The sequence below is a fragment of the Phoca vitulina genome, unplaced genomic scaffold, assembly GCF_004348235.1.
Source record: "Phoca vitulina isolate PV1807 unplaced genomic scaffold, GSC_HSeal_1.0 scaffold23, whole genome shotgun sequence".
Lineage (NCBI taxonomy): Eukaryota > Metazoa > Chordata > Mammalia > Carnivora > Phocidae > Phoca > Phoca vitulina.
In genome coordinates, this window is record NW_022589726.1 from 3,987,160 (window position 1) to 4,013,084 (window position 25,925).

At 34.0% G+C, this 25,925-nt stretch overlaps 1 protein-coding gene across 10 annotated transcripts in view; it reads right to left on the bottom strand.

Annotated features, from left to right (window-relative positions):
• The window catches only part of CNOT2 (CCR4-NOT transcription complex subunit 2), a 120,820-nt gene that overhangs the window by 10,258 nt on the left and 84,637 nt on the right, over positions 1-25,925 (bottom strand). For all 10 annotated transcript variants that reach the window (XM_032420422.1, XM_032420419.1, XM_032420421.1 and 7 more), the window contains 10 exons: positions 15,625-15,772; positions 14,707-14,889; positions 12,309-12,388; positions 9,324-9,449; positions 7,405-7,529; positions 6,322-6,442; positions 6,074-6,230; positions 3,046-3,107; positions 2,908-2,957; positions 914-1,014 (listed from right to left, as the gene is read on the bottom strand). In XM_032420422.1, coding sequence (XP_032276313.1) covers positions 914-1,014; positions 2,908-2,957; positions 3,046-3,107; positions 6,074-6,230; positions 6,322-6,442; positions 7,405-7,529; positions 9,324-9,449; positions 12,309-12,388; positions 14,707-14,889; positions 15,625-15,772 — 1,153 coding nt within the window. The remainder of the gene's footprint in view (positions 1-913; positions 1,015-2,907; positions 2,958-3,045; positions 3,108-6,073; positions 6,231-6,321; positions 6,443-7,404; positions 7,530-9,323; positions 9,450-12,308; positions 12,389-14,706; positions 14,890-15,624; positions 15,773-25,925) is intronic.

Consider the following 25,925-nt stretch of genomic DNA (forward strand, 5'->3'; position numbering starts at 1 on the left):
ATTTATTATCAACACAGTGAATTTTACATTTTTATGTATCTGATCCAAGGCCATTTATAGAAATGTTATAAAGAATATTATAAAATACTTAAATCTGTAAAAACTAGGTCTCTCAATCATAATATCCTAATTTTCTTTTTGTAAGCTCTACGCCCAACGTGGGGCTTGAACTCACGACCCCAAGATCAAGAGTCACATGCTCTACCAACTGAGCCAGACAGGAGCCCCATAACATCATAAATTTTTAATAACAATTTACTCTAGTAAACATGATTATTAGAATAGTCTATTGGTAACAAAATATATTACCAATTGGATATATGAGAAATGACACAAAATTTTTATTCTTAGAGCATCAGGTAAAAACAGAAATGCTCAGGAAAAAACATCCAATGGACCAACTTCTTAACACTAATTTATTTAAGTTGGCCAACAGGCTTCTGATAACGAATGTGGACTTCATCAACACTTCAAAACACACAAGATGTATGCAGTGCCTTGCCCATATAATACTTAATAGATGTGCATTAATGATGAAATTCACTATCATTAACATACGTGGTTCCACAAGAAGATGAGCCACAGTTATGAACCATATCTTATACTTCACATATTTATAAAAATTAGATTCACCAAATTCATGAGTCAATTCTGTCTTCTTACAAATTTAGGATTATTTAAATCTGAAATAATTCTTTTTATGTATACAGTGACCACTAACCATGATAACATAAACTTTCAATCTAAATTAACTTTATTTTACTAAATGTAAAAACAAACAACTTATTTCTTGATGGAAATATTTCCACTTTAAGAACAAAAGAGAAACCACAGCTATCATGTAAAAGAAAACCTTTCAGAATAAACAAGATCCACTATAATACAAAAGTGTTTAAAAATACTTTGAACATACAGCTCTACTGCAGCTAAAAGTTGTAATACGTCTCCTCCATTCATGTAATAGAGATAGAAGAGCAGGTCTTCTCCATATCGGCCAAGTTTTATTGCAGCCAGCTGGAAAAGAGAAATCAATGATTCTGAAGTGTAAAATAAGTTTGAAAACCCTAACATAATGCTACCACTGAAGTAAAAATAAAAAGATAAACAGAAACTCTTTTCTTTGTAGCAGATAACCGTTATTACATGATTTCGCAGGTAGTTATGATTTTAAGGGAGAGTTTTACCATTTAAATAACTGAAGTCACTTAACAATTATTTCTGGTACATCTATTTTATGTACTAATAGGATAAAAAGCTATATAAAAACTTCTAACCAAAACCAAATGCTGTTTTACTTGAGGGCTTATTAATACCCAACATGGTAATAATAGTTGAACCAGTGTTCAGAGATGCAGGACTTATATTCAAGAACCGGTTCCATTATTTACAAATATGACCATGTCGAAGTTATTTAATGCCTATGAACTTCCATATAAGATGCAGAAATGAGACCTACAAGGTTACTAAGAACGTAAATGAAATTGATAAAGTGTCTGTATATGAATGTACCTTAAAGAATGCCTGATACATAGGAAACTTGTAAGAAATGTTAGCTGAATCTACATCGAACAGTGATTCACAAATCAGTTGGTTATATATTTTTAGCAAATCACAGACGGTAAATACAAAAATCATAAAAGGATAGCTCTTTATTTTGTTTAAATGGATGACTAAAAGATGATTGCCTTACATGCTTCCATAAAGCAGAAACATTAACTACCAACCAAACTATAAAACACTGAGTTTAATAGTCTTGAAATCTTGTATTAGGATAAACCTTTATTTAAAAGCTCATCAAAATGAAAACACTTTTATCTCTTCACCCAATTCTGTACTGAAATGTCTATTTAACTGTTACACAATCTCGGAATATAATTTTTCTCTCCATTCATATTATCCCCATTCAAGCAGCAGTTTTGAAGGTAACAAATTCTCCTAAATCAGTATTTCTTAAATTGTCCTAAGAAAAGGTTCTGGAACCCTTAGGTAATTGGAGCAAAAAAGCTCTATCTACGGTGGAGGTGGCAGAAAATCACACAGTCCACAAACAGAAAAAATTAGTTCTATCTCATACATCTTGTCTTCCATTTACTCAAGTATTAAAAGACATATTGAGACATATCTCTATACTTGTCTGTCCACAAAATCAACATCCACTTGACCATGCAACTGCATCCATCATTTTAATCTATGTTTTATATATTTATGAAATTATTTTATATTTATATATAAATATATAAGACATTAGATACATATGTATAACATAATTTTTAATAAATGATATCCTTCCTCAAGGCCAAAATCTAGGGACACAATTTCTAACAGAAATGAACACCTAATTAGTTCTTTCTCCTAAACGAAGTATTTACCATTTTCTTTTTTAGAGTAAAACAAAAGATTAAAACTGTAATCTGTTAATAGTTACTTTACAACTAGAATTTTGGGTAATTTAAACATTTTAAAAAGCCAAATGTCATAGTTTTTAAATACGTATTTATATACTGTTCCATTGAAAACACTATCTACGGCATTTGTAAAAAAAAATATTTTATTGATAAGGGCATAAAATGAGAATATCAGAAGGAAATTTATCATATTTTCCCAACACAGTTTATTCTCATCAATCATAGTTATGCTGTTATTAATAACTCCTAGAAAAATTTTAACCAGCCCTACCATTGTTTTGTTTTTAAAACATATTCTTTAAATATAACCCAGGATCTCATCAAAACATTAAGATAAACAAAAATAGAAATAAAATTGTTTTATGTAACTGATGGACACATGAAAGCATACCCCTGAAACCACTAATTATTTCAAAAAATTTTACACCATCTGAACTGAAAAACAGTGCCTGAAAAATAGATACATTCATGCTGACTGAGGAGAATAATAAACTACACTCACCTTATCCCTAATGTGAATGTTCGTTAAGTACTCAGATGGAACATGGAAGTCTGGATAATAAAATGAAAAAAGCCTTATTAACTGATTCTCAGTTAAAAAATATTTTTAAACGGTCTGAACACAAATAAATTCTCCTACCTATGTCTTGAGGTCGACAAGGTGAAGATGCCCAGGGTGACGCAAATTTGGGGTAGAGATTTCTGAATATGAGGGGAAAAAAAAAAAACAAACACTCTCAAGTCCGAAGTATAAAAAAAGATTTCAATTTTTATTTCAGGAAATCAGGAAAAACAATGACTTCGAAAGTAAAATGAGCACCTTTACTTCTAATTTCTTTTCATGTGCTTACTATGACTTACACAGCAGAAAAATGAAACAAGGTTAACTAGGTGTATATATATGTGTGTATATACCAAGTATATATATTAAGTTATAAATATATATTCACATATATGTAACTTCAACTCAGAATGCTTTAAATTCATTAATAGCATGCCCCCAAGTAAAATTACTTTCCCATTTATATGGCCAGAAAAAAATCAGTAATTATTAAAAGCAAATACTGAGTGCCTATTATATGCCTGGCACTGTTCTAGGTGTTTTGGCTACATTAGCGAACAGAACAAAGGTAACGGACAACATGAAACTTATTTTTTTTTTTTTTTAAAGATTTTATTTATTTATTTGACAGAGAGAGACACAGCGGAAGAGGGAACACAAGCAGAAGGAGTGGGAGAGGGAGAAGCAGGTTTCCCGCGGAGGAGGGAGCCCGATGCGGGGCTCGATCCCAGGACCCTGGGATCATGACCTGAGCCGAAGGCAGACGCGTAACGACTGAGCCACTCAGGCGCCCCTGAAACTTATTTTCTGATTGAGGATGACAGATTAGAAGGAGGCAGACAAAAATAATTTGCATAATAAATAATATTCCATGTTCATGGAGGGGTAGAGATGGGAGATTAGTTGCATTAAATAAAGTAGTCAGGTTAGGTCTCATTTAGAAGATCAGATTTGAACAAAGATTTGAAAAACATGAGGGAGTGAGCCATATTAACTATCTGGCAAAACACTATTCTAGTCAGAGGGAATTGCTAGAGTAACTAAGGCTGGGATATGACTGATATGTCTGAGGTACAGCAAGAAGGCCAGTGAAGCTGGAACAGAGTGAACAAAGGGAAAAGCCATGGGGGGGGGGGGGAACGAGAACATGCCTGTAGAGATAAACAGGCCTATAAAGATTTTAGTTTAGTTTTTTTTTTTAAGATTTATTTATTTATTTGTCAGAGAGAGAGAGAGAGAGAGAGCGAGCGTGCAAGCACGAACAGGGGGAGCAGGCTCCCTGCTCAGCAGGGAGCCTGATGAGGGACTCGATCCCAGCACCCTGGGATCACAACCTGAGCCAAAGGCAGACGCTTAACTGACTGAGCCACCCAGACATCCCAAGATTTTAGGTTTTTAATCGTAATGAAACCACAAACCCTCATTGAGCACTGCACAAAAGATTAACCTATTCAGAAAGGATGGTCCTGGCTCCTATATAAAGAAGAGACTGTGAGGGACACCGAGAGAATCAGGGACACCCAGTGATTGGCTAATGGAATAATCTAGGCAATGATTCAAACCAGAGTGGCAGCAGTTAAAAGCAGTAAGAAGCATGCAGCAACAAATCTACTACGTCAAACATTGCTGACAGGTCAAGGAGGATAAGTTCCTACAAGCAACCACTGAATTTAATAACATAGAGATCATTTGATGACCTCGATGAGAGTAGTTTTAGTGAAGTGGTGAGGCAAAATCCTAACTGAAATGGATTTAACGGAGAATGGGAGAAGACAAGTGGGAGATGTAAAGATGGCTTTTTTGAAGAGTTTTGCTCTCCAAGAAATAAGAATAAAGAAATAAGGGCAGTTAACTCATTGAAGTTAGATAAGGAGAAGGCATTTTATTAACTTTATAAAGGAAGTAATAAAATATTTGTATGCTGATGGAAATGACCCAACAAAAGTGCAAAAATTGTTAGAGCCATGTCCTTGAGTTTTCAAGAGACATTTTAAGTAGAAAGCATGGATCAACTATAGCAACAGGGTGGAAGACAAGAATAAGGTGGGTACAGATAGTAGTAGATAGACAGATTTGGTGGTAGGACTATGCTGACATTCTCTTCTGATTATTTCCATCTTTCTTAGCAAACTAGAAATAAAAACGCAAGGTCTTAATTCTACACCTGAAACTAGTATTAAACTGTTAACTAACTGGAATTTAAATAAAAACTTGGGGGGGAGAAAAAAGCAGCAAGGTCTTCATCTGAGAGTAAGGACAAGGAAAAAGGTAATGAGGTGTTTCAAGAGACTGTGTGAAATAGCTGCATAGGAGAATAAAAGAATGAATGGACAAGGCAAGCCAGTTATGAGTGGCAGAATTAAGGGCCCACTTCTGAAGTTCCTGGCCATGAATGTGAAATGAGACCAGGCAGTGAAGCTGTGTGGTTTTCTCTAGCCGGGTTCAGTAGCAGAGGTCAAGAATGGAAGTCAGAGTATAACCAGGGTTGTAGTTTCTGCCATGCAATCATGACAAAGAGCAAAAGAGGGGCAAAGTAGCCAAGAGTATATATAAATAAACAATTATGAGTGACCACAGAATTTAACTGGATAAGAAGGAAGTGAGTTCTTCTCAAGGGAAGAGAAGGATGCTGAAGAACAGTGAAAAGATAGAAGAATCAATGGATTGAAGATCCCAAGGAGTCAAATGATTATAGGAGCCAGAACTAGAGGGAGAAAGATGGAAAACAGGAAGTGGCATGGGAGCACAGATAAAATTATAGAGAAACTGAAGTTATTGATAATGGCAAAGTCAAAAGGATGATTAAATATGTAAGTAGCTGAGACATGGTGGAGAGTAAGATTTTTGGAGGTGAAAAACTCAACAGCCCAAGATTTCAGGAATCGGGAAGGATTATACATGTGTATTCTGAAACTGCCAAAGAGGAATGATATTGTCAAGTGACAGTGATCCAGGAGCTAACATGAGAGGATATGACCCAAAGAGTCAAGACATAACAGCAACAATGAGTGGCTGTAGGTGATACAATCTGATTACATGAATTAAAAACTAGAAATCTGCAAGTAGGTATTATACACAAATGTGGAAAAAAAGAAAAAAAACTTACTCAGGAGAGTTCAGATTGAGGCCTAATGTTGTTAAGTCACTTCCTAATGCAAGATGTACCATTCCTGGGTCCGTCTCTGCTGCCCTGATAAATGTTAACAGGCCAATCATTCCAAATTGGTCCGTCACCATCCCTTGAGGAATGTTAGTAACCCGACCTGGATAAGAAGAACACAGTAATTTTATCTTTAAGGAAAAAGCAAAGAAATGAATTCTATAATATCTCTGACATATTTTATAGAGTCCCACCATCAGGTAACACCTGGATCCCTTTTTTCTGCTGGTTATTATTTTGTGTTGTTGAACTTTTATCTCCAGGGAATTTGGGTCCATCTGTACTTGAAGCTGTCTTGCCAGATGTATTCAAATTCTAACATGAAAAAAATAAATGTGACATTAAAATTTGTTAAGTGTAAAAATTTCAAGTTCACATATTAGTTACCATTCTATTCATTCTTTATTATATTTAAACTGGTAGTAAATTATTACCTGTTTTTCAAGTTCTACATGAAATTTTTTGTTTCCACAACTGTCCCATGGTTTAAGAATAAATCCTGTATTTTACACATTTGAGTATTTAAAGGACAAGAAATATATGGAAAATATTCTTATTTATCTCAGATCTTCGGTCATAGAAAAAACATATCTCAGAACTTTATGCTTCAAGTTTCACTCTTCAGTACTTTATTTTTTTTATTTTTATTTTTTTTTTAAAGTACTTTAATTTAGAAGAGAAAATAATATAGTATGTTGCCTATAATATCAGCATAAAAACCTCGAGGATAAATTAGAATAAACTTTTAAAATTCATATTTAATTCTTACCCAATAATCTTCTTTATCAATTATTTTAACAATATATACAAACTCCCATCACACAAAAAAAGCTATTTTCAGTGAAATGTGGAAGAAATAAACACATTTGTTAAGTCAGAAAGAGGAAGCTGAGTTGGCTGAATCAACACAGGAATAAAAATGTGTATAAAGATTCTTCAAGGAGAAAACTTACTCAAGAAAAACACAGCTCCTTAGAAGGCTATAATATCAAACTTCATGGGATCCAGCTGACAGGGACTACAATAAAAGTCTAAATTAACTCTGAGAAGTTCAACAGAAATTTGCAAACCTATATGAAATAGGAAAAAAATAGGCTATCTTCTAAGTTATAAAGGTTTTCCACATTCTTCAGAAGTTAGATTATTACAGATATTCAAGATAAACAATTTTGTAATAGTTTAGTAAGTCCTTAATACAGTCTATAAAACTGTTAATACAAGAGAAATCTGAAGGGAAAAAACTACATCATTCACATACGTAATTCTCAATTACTTACAGATTTACTGTCATCATTACTTGATGTTGGATCTTTATAGCTGGAACCAGGTAATGCTGGAAAATCTTCGTTGTGTATTGAGAAGTCCTGGGATTGCTCATTTGCTGGTTTTGTTACCATTCCAACTATGTAATAAAAATAATCCAGAGAATTGCAATTCATATTTATGGTATTTTTCTACAAATTATAAAAAATTAACTTTCCTCATGATAATGTACCAAAAGGATTTTTTTAAATTACACTATGAAAGCACACTTCAAAAAATTAGTATTCAGGATAACAATGAAGAACTAAACTTTTATATACTGATTAATAATTCAATATACAAAATAATACAAGGGAAGTTAAGTGGTAATCCTATAATTCTAAATCTAATGTCATTTATAGATGCTTAAAAACATAATTTGGTATTGGTAATAGTTATCAAAATTTTTGGTTTAAAGCTTGATTTAAATATTTGACTATTATAAACACCAGTTAATTGTCAAATACAAATGAACAAAATAAATTTTAAAAGAACATGTCAGTATTCTACTTGAAAGTGACTTACAGAGTGAGCAAATTGCAATCAATTATAAAACAACTCCATATTATTTCAGATTTTCTTGGACTCCATGTAATAGATGTAAAACATGCAAGAACTGGGAAGTAATCCTCCCACTATACTTGGCATTAGTCAGGCCCTTATTGGAGAACAATATCCAGTTTGGGGCTCCACAATTCAAGAACGATATGGAGAAACTAGAGTTGGTCCAAGGAGAGCAACGGGAATGATTAAAGGGATGAAAAAATGGACCTATGAGGAAAGGTTAAAAACATTAGAGTCTGAACTGAGAATCAAGTAGCTAGGTACTCAACTTCCAGGGCAGATCATTCTTTTGTTATTTTTGGAAGACTAATTTGGAAGCTTTAGAATATTAACAATATATTTTTCCCTTCTTCACATATTGTTTTCTGTATTAATATTCTGAAAGGCAAAGAAATCCTTCTTGGATGAAAACAGGAAAAAACAGTTATCTTCGAAAAGTTATGAACTGATCCCTCTACACTGTTTCTACTACTGTTATCTACCAGATTCTCCCAAAAGGGAACAACTATGTGCAATGGATGAAAAGAATATGGCTGCATTGCTGTTATATATAATTTTCATGTCTAAATTGTTATTGCACACATTTCATGCCCCCCCCTTCACTTAGCCAAATCCATTAGAGACAGTGACAAAAGGTTTTAATTGTGACCAAGAGTCTACATAAACTATCCATGACCCATTAGCCAGTGGTTTTCGACAGAAGGCAATTTTTTCTCCCATGGGACATTTGTCACTGTCTGGAGACACCTATGATTGTCACAATGATGGGGAGGGGGGTATTGTTGGCACCAAGTAGGCAGAAGCCAGGGATATTGCTAAACATTCTATAATGCACAAAACAGCCCCCTATTTACAAGGAACTATCTGACCCAAATGTCAGCAGTGCGGAGGTTAAGAAACTGGCTTAGAAAAAATCTTCCAACGTGTGGTCAGTCATTATTAATCACTAAGAATGTAGAACTGTGTGATTTAAAAAGTGTGTGATGAATTAAGAGAAAAGACAGACCACAAATAATCATTAAGGTGTACTAAGACAAATGCCACAAGAAAATAACCTCTGAATACCAATGAGGATTTCCTTTTGGGGTTTTGGTACAAACTGTTTTCCCCTTTAACTTTGCTACCATGGTATTCTGGGAGGAAAACGCACTTTGCATATAACAGCTCTGAGAAAACTATACTACTCTGATTAGAAAACATATATGTGTATGTACACACACACACGCACATGCATATAAATGGGTATGTATGTGTGTGTGTGTGTGTGTGCACGCGCGCACGTGTGTGCAATGGAAAGTTTCCATTTGCCATCATTAAAAAGCTTAATTACCATAAGGAGCTCTTCCAGCCAAGGGGTTTATTAATGGAGTTGGGTTACCACTTCCTTCCCTTCTGTTTCGGTCTGCTAATGCTGGAAAATCTGAAAGGTCCAATCCTGTCACATTTTCGCTTCCATCTAAATAATGAGAAAGAACATTAGTTATTGATTCTACAAACATTTTATTTCAAATAAGCTCTATGCCCAATATGGGGCTTGAACTCACGACCCAGAGACCAAGAGTCACATGCTCTACTGACTGAGCCAGCCAGGCACCCAGATTCTACAAACATTTTAAGGAGAGTATCAAAGACCAACCATAAAATAATTTGAAATGACAGTACCTTCTTCCTAAATAATGTACAGCACTGTACTAGGTATGTGTAGTTGTACAATAAACACGTGAACTGATTTCACGCAAAAGAATTTCATGAGTAATTCAGCAAAGCAGTATGTAGCTAGCATAATAAAAATCTCAAATCCTAGAGACCTATGTATGACAGACAATAAGGAGTAAGGTAGTACATTATGTCCCCTGTGAAGGGTGGCACTCTAAAGTTATAGCTTGTTAGCTAACAAGAGAGAGATTGTTGTGATAGTTGTGATGTAACGGCTCTTTTCATTATATCCAGAAGCGGAGGTAGTATCTGGATGCTTGAGCTTTAGTTATACACAGGTATGGTAATGACAGTGCCTCTTGCAAATGACCAGAATCATATCTGAAACACAGGCAGTGGAAGCAGAAACTCTAAGGACTTCTGTCCTGTGACCTACTTGTCCCATTACACAAATGTGTGTGAGCGTGTGTGTGTTTTGCAGTTAGGGAGTATAAGCAGGGTGGTATAGACAGGGTATAAGCAGGATTCCCACATCTGGCAAGAGTCTGGGACGCATGGGAATGTGATGCAAAGTCCAGAAGTTTATATTACTTATTACATAGTAGGCGCTCAATAAATATGTATTAAATGAATAAAATTAATTATTGTTCATTTTAAATGAAACAAATCAGCTCGCTTCCATTTAAAAATTAAAATTTAACCCAACATTTCTACTTTACCTATTTTATTTCTTAAAGATTTCATTTTTTAGTAATCTCTACACCCAACGTGGGGCTCAAACTCACAACTCGAAGATCAAGAGTCACATGCTCTACCAATGGAGCCAGCCAGGCGCCCCTCTACTTTGCCTATTTTAATTATCTCCTTCATTTCTTCTCAATTTTTATTATTCTATTCTTACAATCTTATATTCTTAATTTTTAAGAATTTAATTTTCTACCTTAGTTTTAGCCTGCATTATAGCTTTTCTTTAATCTTTGTTTTGTCTAATGTTTTAATGTTTTATACCATTTTCAATTTATTTGGCCTTTCTGTTAAGTTTTAATTTTTCTCTAAGTTCCATAATCAGAAGAATCTCAGAAACTAATTATCTCAAGATTACTTTGTTGATAGAAAAACAATACACTCTATTAACATTCCAAGTCAGGTTACAATTTAAAATTATGAAAACTAAAAGATAAAATCATGCCCATTATTTCTAAACCAATTGTAGTTTATGACCTTTTAATTTTAAAAAGATACTACTACATAAAAAGACAACAGAAATTTATAGTGTTTCAAGTTATAAAAGTAATCTTTCTTGAGTTATTTAATTATAGTTATATAGTTATAAATTAACTATAAGCTCTGAATATATATTAACTTTTAACACACATCTTCAGGTCCTGTAAGATGGAATTTAAAATGGCCATGTTATCTGAGAATAATTGTAACCTAAAAATTAGTTAATAAACCCCCAAGTTATATTTTTAGGTAAAGACTTGGAAACAATTTCCCTAAAATTAGTTAAAATTTAGTTAAAACTGAATTTTAAAAATAATTAAAAAATTTATGGAAGTGTATGAAACCATAATTCAGAATATAAGATGGCATTGTCAGACACATTGTTACTTTATGGTCCATTTAGGGAAAAAAAGTAACTTGCCAATTAAACTATGATACATAGCCTGAATTCAGAGATAATATGAAAAAAGTGTGCATTTCAGAAACAATGGGAATATGGTACTTATAGCATTTTAACACCCTCAACATAAAACTATAATTTTTAAATGCTAAAATTTGGAATTTTAAAGTAATTTGATCAATCTATGCTGCTAAACATATAATAACACTTAAAAATTAAAAGCTCATGGTCACAAATGACATTTCATTACTAAATCCTGTCTCCTGCTTCCACATATGCTCCATTTCACTGATCATTCTTTCCATTTCCTTTATATATAGTTCTCTCTGAATGATCATATTCATTTTTGCTCCTATGGCCATACAACATCTTTTATTTTTCTCAGGAAAGGGTCTGGAGGCAAGGGTGGAAGAGGGTGAAACCTGAAGCAGAAAAGAAACAAAGCCTCTTGTTCTCTTCTCTCTGAAGCAGTTGATAAAAGAAATAAACCAACAGACTGCAGGAATTCAAAATCAGAACTCTATGTAATTAAAATTTACACATAAAACTGGATAAAAAAATCCAAGGGTTAAATGCCAAATTAGTATTATTAAAATTATTAAGAAAAAATTGTTAAGTGCTCCAATATAATTTTAAAGGTTTCTTCAATCTGGGTCTCTATAGCCAGAATACCATACCACTCAACCTAATTTAGACTGTAGTGACGGGACTGAGGCTAGGAAAAGCTCTTGAAGCAAAAGAGATTCTGAGGCATAAGTATAGACTAAGTTAATGTTTAGGCTTTCTCTAGGTGTTAAGGAAATAGTCCTAAAGTTATAACACTATGCTATTACCATGTCAAGTGAAAAAATATATTTATATATCTCTCAACTGTTCACTGAATTAAACCCTAATTCCTGTCAAATTCTCACTAATTAAATTCTACCAATTTAACACAAAAATCCTATAATATTTTAAGACCTGTATGTTGAATTGCTTTATATTTCAAGATCTATCATATTTTTTTATAGGGTACTACCTCCAGAATAAGCTTACCTGTTCCATTAAAAATGTTACTTGATAAGGAGTTATTCATTCCAAATGCCTGATTCCTGTTCATTCCAAATCCAGACATACTGGGTACATAGAAAATAATTTTAGATATACAGTAAGAACACTAACTTTCAGATGAAGAAAAACAAAAGTGTATACTTTTGATCTCCTCATATAAAACAACAGTATGTTTAAAAACAAATACTAATTTTATTTTTCTGAGTTTAACATTTATTTAAAAACTCCCCTGAAGTCCTTCCATGAATAACTGAGAACCAAAATATCTTAAACAGATGATTTAAAAAACAAAAAGCAAAGAATTTACACATAAGCCTTGAGGAAAACAGAGATTAATGGCACTATTTTAGGTACTTGGAGAACCAACTTACTGGATACACTGGCAGAAGTAACTAATCTTAAAAACATGCAGTTTAGGGCATAACTAGTGTTCCTGAATACTTGTTTTCCTTCCACTACTGGGAAAGTGTGCCATTATCACTTTCCATATAAGATCTTCTTTCATACAGAGTCTTCCCCATCTAGAATCAACTCCTCATGGACAGGGCCTATGTCATGGTCATCTCAGCAACCTCTGCCTTTAGCGTTCAGGAGGATAAAACAGGCACTCAATAAATGTTTCGTTTACCTGAATCAAATGGTGATTTTCTTTAACTGAATTTAGTGTTCTAAAAAAACACGTCATTCTAATCTAAATATAGTTTATCTTTCAGCTACTTAAAAGAAAAAGCAAATCTCTCCATAGTACCCTCCATTCTAAATTAATGCACAACTGGTACTTGGTGAACAGTTACAAATGCCTCCCTTTTCTGCACAAGGCTAAACATGAGAGAACAGAAACAAGTCTGAACTTAAAGCAAAGCCAGAAGTAATTAAGAATGTCAGAAAGAGCTGTTAATGCAAATTTTACAGTGAAAGTATGCATCTTTAACATCAAATAATCTGATAAAAGACTGTATCAGTGTTTATGAGTAGGGTTAAACTGTTTGAAGATGACAGGGTTTTTTTGGGGTTTTTTTTGCCTAACTTTGTAAAACTAACTATGGCCAAACAATATTTTCACAAAATATTATGAGCTGGTGAGACAACAAAACTCTAGAGAAGAGTAAGAAAGCCATTAGAAATACTTATTTAATAGCATGTTAGAATTGTTGATATAGGTACCTTCAAACACTGAATAAGTACTAAGGGATAAAAACATTCTATAACAAATACAACTTATCAGTACTAATAAGCAGGGCTATAGAGACCCATGTTTCATTGACAATTTATAAACAATGTATTTTTTAGAAACAATTAAAATGTGAAAAAATATGGAAAGGCAAAATTTAAATATATATTCAATGAACAGCACTATAAGAAAAGATGTGACAAAGTCCAAGAAGTATATGATTAGGAAGCTATCAAGTAGATAAGAATTTTGATGACTCTTTATAAATAATATTTATTTTTAAAATTAAGAGCAGTAAAATTATTAACAGAAATACTCATAAATCTAAATGTAAGAACTAGAACTTATGGGATGAAGATCAAACAGGAAATGTGCTAATAACCTATTTTTAATCCAGATTTTTGCAAGTAGTAGATAAAAGAAAGTGAATTAAATGGGTAAGATGACAGCAAATAGATCAAGATCCTTTTTCCTCATACAGTTCCCCATTTTTAAAAAATTGGCGAAATTAAACACGACTTTTTCAAGATACAAAGCCTTATACTGTAGTCATCATTCTCATATAAATTATCTGAACAGCTTCAAAATCCTAATAAAATAGACAACTGGTCTTCATATTGTCATTATCACTTGCACAGTAAACATATGCAAATAGACAGTGCAAAAAGGAGTGAAAAAGCACAACAGCTCATCTGCTTGTTTTAAATCCCAGAACGTTGACACTATTTTTGAATATTGTAGATGTAGTGTTAAAAAGTCTTTGGTCAAGAAGTCTCCAAAGCACAAAACTGAATTTCAGTTGAAATGGTACTAAACCAAAGCATAAGTGAAGCAAGGCAGTAATAGTCAAACATATCCCTGGTACTGTTCATAAGTCTGGAACTCTTACACATAAGTGGCCAGCCTCATTTAACAGACGAAGCACATATCCACAAAAATCTGCCTGGTGGCAACTTAACAATTCTTTTCTAACAACAACAAAAACCTTTAATGTGCTTTCCAAAATCAAACTGATTTTCAAAAGAACATGTCTTTAAGTCTGGGGAGATTAAAGCTGTAACACGTAACAGAAAGAGAATCTTTGGTCATAAAAATATGATGAAACAAACTTATGACAGAAGCCAAGACTCAAGAACAGAACGCTGAATATGAAAAGGCAAATTTGAAAATACCCAGAAAGACAATTATACACAGTATCAATAAACATCTTACCTGTTCACAGTAAAAGGCTGTCGAGAAGGCTGCTGCTTTGGCATACATATTATGCTTGGCGAGCTTCTGTTGGGGCTACCTAACCCTGAACTGCTCATGCTATTTGTCCTGCTAGGAATTCCAATGCCCTGACCAACCTGGGAGTGGTTCATCATATTCCTAGGATTCATAGGCAAAATACCCCTGAAAAAGAAGTCCATTATACTAAATAAGCTCTCTACAATCACTCATTAAAATTCTCTGTAAATAATCAATTGGCCTAACCCCAGAACCTCAAATATACTTTCAAATTACACTGCTAATTTTCATTAATTTAATTCTTTTGTCTGGTCATTCTAGCTCTTTGAAAAGTCAAACAAACCAACAAGAAATTGGGTAAATTATAGCAGAACTAATATAAGGTGGTATTTAAGATGAGAAAACTACTGGTGTGACTAGGATATAAAATAATACAAATGTATTTCACACATATATTTAAAGTAAGCTCATTCCAAATGTATGTCATTCTACTTCTTCATACTAATATGCATCATCTATGTAATCAATCTTGTTTTATTTTACTCACTAGAGCAATGAATGTGTGTTTAGGGAGCAATAATCATAATTATCTGAGGAATGATTTTAAATTGCACATCCTCTTTTGAGGAAGAGTTGGCTTCTGAAAAAGCTCCCCAGGTGGTGATTAACCCTTGATACCCACCCAGCTGACAACCAGTATGTCAGATGCATGATAAAAACATCTTACACTATACTTATCAATTTGCAATGAAATAAAATGAGCATAGGGTATTAACTTTCTTTTCCTCAGTGAAAGGCACTGAAGCAGAAAAATGAAATAATTAGTTATTAAAAAACTAAAACGCTTGCTTACTCTACAAAGATACATCTTGAGAAATATTCTGGTCCATCAATAAATACCTGCTTGGAGATGGAGGCGTGTGAAGTGACATTGTTGGTACCCCTGTTGTTGGCGTGACGTGGCTCGGTAACTGAGTGCCTTGTGATAAGCTGCGATTTAACTGAGGGGTATTGTTGCTCATCCCCCTCATTGGAAGGCCTAGTGCACCTATTAAAAAAATTCAGAAGAAGGAAATTCATTGCCATCAGGAATGAAATTGTTATCCATCTTCTGGAGTTGGCAATTTAAAACATTTTTAAATGACCTAACATGTAATATAATATGCAAATTTTAAATGGATATATTCAATTCACTCCAAATGGACTCTGATTTTAACAAAAATGTTCTAATCTGAAATTTAATATTATGAATGGACATTGCGTTCATATTTCTATCCTCTGTTCATATTTCTATTTTATAATAAACTATGTCTGCCAATGGTTTTAACAAATTAGATGATTTATGTTTCAATGAAAACATTTTGTACAAATATGGCTTTAAGAAATTTGCAATCTTGTGTTTTTATGTTTTAAATCATAACTGAGGTAAACAGACATTTAACCCCACTTTGCTGAAGCAGCTTTAATTTTTATATGATGCTTTTAAAATGCATTTAAGAAATTTCTACTATTTATACATACATATTTCTCAACATTACAATTTTTACAAACCCAACATAAAATGTCAGCAACTGTTAAAAAACTCAAGCTGATATAACTGTAAGAGACAAGAATTTAAAACATTTAAGTTTTCAAAGTACAGTGACCTTCTATATATCTAGTACTCCTGGGGATAGATGCAAAAGGGTGGATGTGTTCCAACAGGTATATTTTACAGACTACTTAAGTTTCACCACTCAGATACAAACCATAAAAAAAAAAAATTGGGATAAACATTTCAAAAATGTATGACATATTTCCTAACTTCTATTAATATGAAATATAAATTAATTTCTTAATGATTCAGAAATATCATGGATATCGAATATTCTATATGTTTAGATATCCCCCTAGTCCTTTCATCCCTCAGAGTAAGGATGTCCAGCTGTCACCAGTTATCATATCTGCCTATGGATGCCTCCATTTCCTGACCCACACTTTTTGGTGCTGTTTCTAGTCAGCTGTGAAATAGCCTATCAGTCAACTAAACTTATTCTGAACTGGAAGTTAAATAAAAGTGATAAAGATATAGAGCTAATGAATACATAGATTACTTAAGTGCTAGGGATTTAAAGTGACTTTTTTCTTCCGTTTTTGGTCTAATTCCAGAAGCAAGAATTTCAAGGACATGAATATTTTGAAACTATGACCTCCAAAAAATTGGAGTATATATATATATGTTCTGAATGTTTTACTTCAAGTACCTTTGCAACATTTCCCTTTGGCATAACAATGTCATACCTAAGGACAGCAGTGGACCACAAAGATTCCACTGGAATCTGCCAGCCACAGTACTCAGCTTATAGCCTAACTTTGCTTCTCAACTGAATGAAGCCGAGAAATCCAACTCAATGTAGCTACTATATTGTGTACTATGTGTACTCTGTTTCAGTCAGGTTCCACGAGGACCAGAGGTTAGTTCTACATTTCTCTCACTGACATGAAGGGAACGAACTGGCCTAGATCATATGCTGGTTTAGTTCACTGTATGTATGTCTGGTCCCTACACATTTTGTGACCGTGAATATACCACTGGCTGCAAATGCTTTCTCTGAATTGGGACAAAATAAGGAAAAATAAGATTAAAAATTAGCCATATAAGATTTCTTCAGAATAAATCAGTCTTTTCTTTCTCTTAAGCTACTCTAGTTTTCTTGAAGGCCCTCTAGATGCTCCCAGAGTGAACCACCAAAGTGATACTTTTCATATCAAGCATTCAATAAACATTTAGTGAGTGCCTACTATGTGCCAAGCACTGTGCTAGCTGCTGGGGATACAGCAGTGAACAAGACAGAAAAGGCTCCTACCCCCTCAGGGAGTTTCCATCCTTCTCCCCGAAGAATGCTGTCCTAAAGTCAGCTAGAGCTGCGAATTAACCACAGGAATGTGCTTCACACAATTACTGACCACCAAGAAATATACAACTTTAGAGCCAGAAGGGACCTTAAAGATCACCTAGTCCAATGTTCGCACTTTACAGATGAGGAATCTGAGCCTCAGATGAATTAACTGACTTCTCCAAGGTGACACAAAGAACCAAGACTAGAATTTAGATCTCTTAACTCCTAGTGTTCTTCACGGCAGCCCTATGGGAGCCCAATATAACGCTAAGCGAACACCCCTTGTGAGTGTCTACCAATTCGTAACACCTCTTTACCTATTTTATGTTTTCTCTTGCTTTTTTTTTTTTTTTAATATTTACTTCTCTTCAAATTTTACTAAATCTCCATCTCTTGGTCTCTTCTCTCCATTTTCTTTCTCCCTCTCTTGTCTATACCTGTTCAAGTTTTCTTTCTTCTAATTTTACTTTCCCCTTCCTTTTCACACTCTCTTATACCTTTATCATTATAAATAAACATACACTTCACAAAAATCTAGTACCCTCTGTTTTCTAATAATCAATATGCCTTACAAAACTCACTGAGATCTGTTTACTTTAATCCTTCATATATATATTTTTCTATGCTGTATTATGAAAATCTATAACTTCAGAAATATCTTAGAAACTGGAGATTATTTGAACACTAGCAAAAAACTTTTGGAGATGAAAGTAAGAATGGGTATGGTTATTTATTTAGTCAATTAGGGATTGGAAGGCACATGAGTTAATTTATAGTGCTGAGAATGGAAGAAGACGTATGAAATAAACTCAAAGATTAGTGTTTATTTTTCCTTCAACACTCTTGATTTCATAAAACAGCTAATATATTCAGTCTGAGTTGCATTTTGTTGAACTAGGTAGTTATGAAAAAAAAGGAGAGAGGAGTACATCAATTTCAAATGGGATCATCAAGCTTTGAATACCTTAATAATCAAGCTATTTCACATTCAATTAAAAACTGAATTCTTTTAAAACATAAAGAGTATCACTGATAGGAACATACAAAGATTTATTTTTAGGAAACAAAATACACTAAATCATTAAATTTGAGTTACTTGAGTCAAACAATTATAACTGGGTAAGGTCAAAGAGAGAACTTTACTCTTTTAGTAATATATTTAGAAACAATCACAGAAAATCTCCAAAATATTATACCAAGAAGAAGACATGCAAGCCAAAAGAAAAAAAAAAAACAGGAAAAAAAAACCTCATAAAAAAATTTGGCATAAAATAACTACAACAGGTAAAAAATATTGTAAATGAGGAAAAATGAACAAAAAAGCTAAAAAGTAGCTAAAAAGGTTATAGTTCTGAATCAAATTTTTCTTTCAATTTGACAAATGGCTAATAAAGAATAATATAATATTAGGAGAAATACATGAACATACTCCAAGTAGATTCCTACCTCTAATTTGGCAGGGTGCTAAACATAGAATGAACTGAATTAACTGATCATTTTTCAGAAATCCAAAGGAACATGATCTAAGAAATGTTTCCATGAATTATTTCCACTGCACAAACTGATTAACAGCACATCCCTTAAATATCTTATGCCTCCTTTATTCAATCTTTTGCTAAAAACAAACAATATTAATAATACAAGTTATAAGAAAAAAATCCAATCATAGCAACCAACTCCTTGAATACTCACACTTAAATGAAGTCTCCTGAAATCTTTATTAAGGAAAGGGTAGAACATCCCTAATTGCTGCAAAGGGGCTTAAAGCATCCCCACCTTCCATTTAATTCCAAAGCAACTAGCTCTTCCTAGGAACTCACTGTCCTACCCACACTGACAAAGAATAACCACCTTCTAACCTCCAACCTGTCCTCACATCTTCTTACCTCCAATCTGCCCCGCACTTAGGCGCTTAATCTTCTATATAACATTATGTTGTTAAGTATTTTCCTTCATTAAAATCAAAGGATTTTAGAGATAGAAAAGTCTCCAGAGATCTTCCAGCTAAGTTACAGATAAAGAACATCAGGAATGAAGTTACTTGCCAAAAATCACAATGAGGAATAAAAATAACAATCCAATTTCTTAACCTTTTTTTCAACCAATCACTTTCTACTTCTTATAGTAGTTGCTAACTTTTACATCACCTGTGGAACTCTAATGTCTGGGTCCCATGCCCAGAAATTGTCACTCAGTCTGAATGCTGGCAATTCATGGCTAGTGAGATTTAAAAAACTCTCCAGGTGTTTTTAGGGGTACAGCCAGAGTTGAGAACCATTGCCCATTAGTATTATATCCAATCACAGTTTAGCCTTTTCAAATTCTCTGTCAGGACTGAAAAGATTCTTCTAATCTCTGTTTTTTTAGTCCCCAGCTTTACTGAGATATAACTGACACATAACTCTTCCTAATTAATATTTTTCGCCCCAATATAAACTCTTTTTACAAACCACATATTTTACTTACAATCTTCCTTCTTTTCCCGGTCCTCTCTCCAAATCTGTCCCTGCACTTTTATTCATCTCTCTCTCCCCACCCAGAATACATTCCCTTCTCTCATCCTACAGAAGTACAGAAGAATATCTTTTTTTAAAAAGGTCATGATGCGGGTGTTTATACGCAGCATATGTACAGTGTGCTTTGATGTATATGGGAGAGACCACTAACTCAGATGTGAAAGTAAAATGGATTTGGAATCAGAAAATGTTTCCTGGAGGAGACAGTAAATGAATTAAGTAACGAAAGAGACCTAGTCAGGTATTTGGTGGTGGTGATGAGGAGTCAGGAAGGTAAAGAGTTTCACACAGTTTACTCTGAAAACAGCGAGATGTATAAAAATGAGGACAAGTGATATGCCTGGAGGAGGAGTAGGTTTGCTTTTGGGTATTAAGGACATATGAGACAAGAAAGAAACATGGATGGAGCTAACTGGCTTCAATATCCTCAACTAGGAAAAGCTGATGTTATGTTAGAACTAGCAGAGAGCAATTGCCAACGTTTTGCTGGATCTTTACAGCAGCGGGCACTCTACCTATGGAACATCCACATGAAGCTCCTAAGTATACTTTGTACTCCTTTGCAACCTAAGTTCCCATTACAGATTCATGGCACCCATTTATAACGTAATGCAGGTCTCAAACCTTAGAAATCCTGGGTCTCTCTCTTTTACATCCTGTATCACCAAATCATATTAGCTCTACCTCCAAAATATCCCAAATCTGACCACTTCTTAACACCTCCACCCTCAGTCCAAGTCATCTTATTTTCTTGCCTGGACTACTGCAGCAGTAGCCTGGTCTCTCTCTTTCTTATCATTTGTCCCTCCCCACCCAGTCCATTTGCTACAGAGCAAAGTGATCTTTTAAAAATGAAACTGTATCTTAAAATCCTTCCCATTAAACTTAGAATAAATCCAAATTCTTTAACAAATCGTTACAAGACTCCATGATCTGACACCTGGTACTCCACTAATCTTCTACTTTCTTTGTTCACTACACTAGCCCTCTCACTCTTCCTTTAACACATTAAGTTCTTTCTTATGTTCTCATGAGTAAGTACTTTTGCATTTGCTCTAAAAAGCTCTCCCTCAGATCTTTCCAAAGATTTCCATTCCTCAACATTGAAGTTTCCATTCAAATATCACCTCCTCAGAGATAGACTCTTTGCTCCATGTGAAATAGTAATCCCATCTACTCATCCCTTAATCTGACTTAATTTTTATAATGCTTACTAGAATTATATTATTTACTTAGTTGTCTGCATGATTATTCTTTCTTCATTAAAATGTAAGCTCCATGAAAACAAGATCTTTGCTATTTGCCATTCTCTTAGCTCTTGGAATAATATTTCACTCATGGTAGAGGTAGCTAACTAAATATCACCATAATACCCTGGTTAGTAGACCCTTGAAATCTGTGGATTTAAACATTTGTTGTTTCTACTATGTGCTAATGGCCCTCTAGGGTAATGACATTCAGTAAGTAATACATAGCTTCCAGGTTTCAAAGAAACTTCTGTTCTCATGTTAACATAGTTACACTTACTAGGTAACATAATCTTGGCTAGACTACTTACTGCCTGTGAAAGAAACCTTGGGCAAATCCCCTAACCTCTCTTGGGGTAAATGTGAAGATTAAATGAGTTGATTCATATAAAATATTTAAAATAGCATCTGACACACGTAACAATTATTAGCTTTTGGGGAGTGAGTGGGTGGGGACATGCCTATGCAAAAAAAAAAAAAAAAGTCAAGTAAGTAAGTCCTAAAGGTGAAGGTGAACATTACAGTCTAATGAAGTAATGGTTTTCACCAGAAAAATCATTGTTTTCTGTGGGAAAACTGTATGCTATAGTTCTGTTCTTGACCTTGGAAAGTGGTAAAGATCTTGAGATAGATCCCACAGAATTGTAGAGACTGTACTTCTTGAATGAAACCAATGTAACAGCCTAATAAGTTTCCCTTGCCTTGATAAACTAGACCACTCCCAAATCTACCCCATGCTGTGGGTGTTGCTCCCACTACTAGAACCATCTTATCCATAGTCTCTTCAAGGCCAATGACAGACATGACTTCATCTGTAAATCCTTTCCTGATCATTCTCCCAAGATAGGTGATTACTCCCATCTCTGAAATATCCAGAAAACTCTGTACTTCTTCCTCTGCTCTGTAGGAAAATAACTTGTGTACTTATCTACTACATTCTATGTAGGAACCGTATCTTGCTCACCATGCATTCAATAAACATTTCTGAGTGCCTGTCATGTACAGAATACTAAAGATACAAAGGCAAATGAAGACATGCAATAAATAAATGTGGCAACATCACAGCATATGTATACTGTACAGGGATGGCAGAAAAGAGCCTCTACCACACATCTGCACTATGCAGCATAATGCCATTATATGGTGGGCACTCAGTAAGTATCTATTAAACTCAATTCCTATCTCCTTTTTGAAGCTTTTCCTTACCACTGTAGCTTACTGTGCTTTTCTCTCCTAAACCCTAAGTCTGTCCATACCATTCAAATGATACCTTTTTACCTATGTATCAATACTGCAGGCTGTTATTTAACATTTTATATATAAATGTCTTGACCTCCCCAACTATACCATGTGCTTCTTGAGAGCAAGAACTCCCAAAATACTAATTCAAGTACCTGTTACATGTTCCTATAATTTCTTGAAGCTACTAAAATGTCACTGGCCTAACCATACTATCAGAAGCATCACTTCTGAATCACCCCACCTGTGCTCTGGTTCTCCACAAAACAAGTAGCCTTCACCTCAGTGTTCTTAAAACAGGAGGCCAAAGGAATGATGCTGAAAGCATGAGAATATGCCACTGCTCTCAAGCCAGGAGTCCAGATCCCAGAAAGACAAGTTTATTTCTTTTCCCAGCTAGATGCCTGGGTCCTCTGAGAATTCAGATACAAGTATGTATCATGGATTCATCCGGACAGCTAGTTAACCTATGTGCCTATAAGATAGGCATATAAGAAGCACTCAGTAAATAGTAGTTTCCTTTTTCTCCAATTCTCTAAGGCTCTAAATGCTATTGGTAAGAAAGTAAAAGTCACTCCAACTTTATTATCACTTAATTTCAATGCACTGAATATCCAGGAGAGATTAATTCCTGGTTCCCTGTTAATTCCGATCTAGCAGACAGCCTTGGGGAGCCGAGGGGGTCTTTAAACCTTATAAGGTATACCTAAAATCTTATGCACACTTGCAAAGAAGACAAGTAGAAAACATCATGCAACTTGAATATAAGATTTCGTTCAATGGCTTCTCTAGTTATCATTTGGTGCACTGTATTCACATGAACTTCTAGATGAAAAGTTAGTTACATATTTGGATACAATCAGACTATATTGGGACCTGTAATCATACAAGCCCCTAGAGTCCAGCATTTTCTAGGTACCCTTATATGCTACACAATTACTTCCACCCAAATCTGGCAAAATGTAGGTTTCAGCAGCCCTGTATCCATTCCAAGAGGAATGTCCTCCCTTGTTTAATCTCAGTGAGATTACCCTCAGTTTTGGAGGGTACTCTTCCTTCTCCACCTCTAACCTCTGTAATCATCAAGAGCACAAAACAGATGGTAGACCTCCATTTTAATGGTACAAATTCCTGCTGAACTTTGCCAATCTGAATACAGAGTTAATAGTAGTATTCAATACACTCATGAAGCAAAAGAACAGTTAGTTATATCAAGCCTAATGCACAATTACAATCTGTTGCCATAACATCACTAACCTATCCCACCTGCTATTCCTTCTAGCTCTCTATCCTTTATGACGGTTAGCTCCTCAAGTTTTATCATTCTGACGAATTTATACCACTGAAACCTGGACCCTCAAGTCCCACAGGGTAGCTGGTGTTCTCTCTGATGGCTATATGGCCCTAAGGTCTGTCCTAACAGATAGAGACCGGCAATCCAGCCTCTGTCTTTTTTCACTAGTTGTAGTTTTCTAGATCTGTATCCTGGAAAGCAACACCTATACCCTGACTTGAGACATTTCAGTTCCAGTTGACCTAAGGTTCAATTTTTCTGTAGACTAATACCTACACTGTCAGTTAAAAGACTGAGCCATGCATTGAAAATGCTGACTCACTACTGCTACAGGAATACAGCCATTTAATATACTAAATTCCAACAGGAAATATCTGTCATATGTGATTTCTTTTTAAGCTGAGTATCTTAAAATACTTTTTCTAATGAAAATAACTTTTCTCATTTGTTAATCTTTGTATATCCCTAATAATCAGCATAATCATTTTACTCAAATTAAGAAGGTAATAAATATCTGATATCAATAAAATAACTATTTCAAACTTAACCCATTCCATATCTTAGCCCAATTACAGTTTCACATTTGCAGGTTAAAAAATTACATCAGATTTTAGAAGTCCGTGTAGCCAATTATATTGTAAAATAGTTGCCATTCTCCTCCATAAAATAACCTTAGCTTCTCAAATATAATTTTTCTCCATTCCATATCTATTTTCTGCGGTGATAAATTGTGGGCTTTAAAAAGAAAACAAAGTTCTTTGCAGTTACTCTATAGAAATAAAGGGTAGCTTTAAAATAACTAGGTATTTTCATGATAAGGGTTGCCAGAAAGGTGAAAGTAGTAGGTTTCATACTAAAACACAGGCTAAATGAAGCAAATAACCAGCTAATGATATCCCCTCAACAATTAGAATGAACATTTGTGAATAAATAAGCAACACCTCTTTAATGCAATAAAAAGGTTTTTTAAAAATGTTTTCCACCAAACTAGAGGGAAACTGCTAATATCTGTAAGCAATTAATAATTTTATTTACTAATTCTATATTAACAAAATTGCATGCCACAGCAAAAGAGGAAGGAAGAAAAAAGTAGATGGAAGCTATATTTGTCTAACAAAATAAGTTCCTTCCCCCTACTAAACTTCAAAATAAATTTGAAGAATAAAGTGGTCTGACAAACTATTCTGATACCTATCAAAACTTTGCTTTTTTATTATACCAGAAAAGGGTTCCAAACCAAATAACTGATTTTTATTTGAAGCTGGTTAAGATACTCAGTTGTCAGATTGTTTTCACCAGTTACTCTATGTCCTGTAATCTTTGATGGGAATTTATATCCCTTTTAACACTCCCCTTTTGTTAACAGAGATAGATCAGCAGTCTCTGACATTAACAGAGATAATAAAATCTTATTAATATTTAACAGTTTGGAAAATTAATGGAAAAAATAGGAAGATTTTATAACTTAGTTTATAAAAATTTTATGTGATAATAATAGCAAACATTTATTGAGCGCTTACTATGCGCCAGGCACTGTGCTAAGCGCTATAAAAGCATTACAGTACTTAAAAAGAAATAAAATCTTGTATGTGGAAAAAGTCTTGAACTGTGAGTCAAAAACTATATCCAGATGAGCTAAAGTAAAAGAAGAAATATTTGCTAAACAAAGAGCATTTCACAGACTGTTAAGTAATGGTTCTTCATTAATAAAAAGGCCAAAACCCACAAACAAAACCACCCATTCAACTGACCAAACAAAAAAAGTTTAACTTCCTCTAATTGAAAACATAAAGGATATCTAATTTTTTTGTTTGGCAAATTCTTCTTCAAAAATACTGTACTGCAAAGAACATAGATACAAAAGATGTAAAATTAACTTTCAATCTATCCTATATCCAAATAATAATAAATTTTGAATTAGAAAAGGTCTGAAATAATGAGGTTTTCCTATGTATGCAAAATAAGAAAACTGAAAATTAAAAATCTTTCCTTTTAAATCCTAGAATTGACCCACAAGGGCAGCATT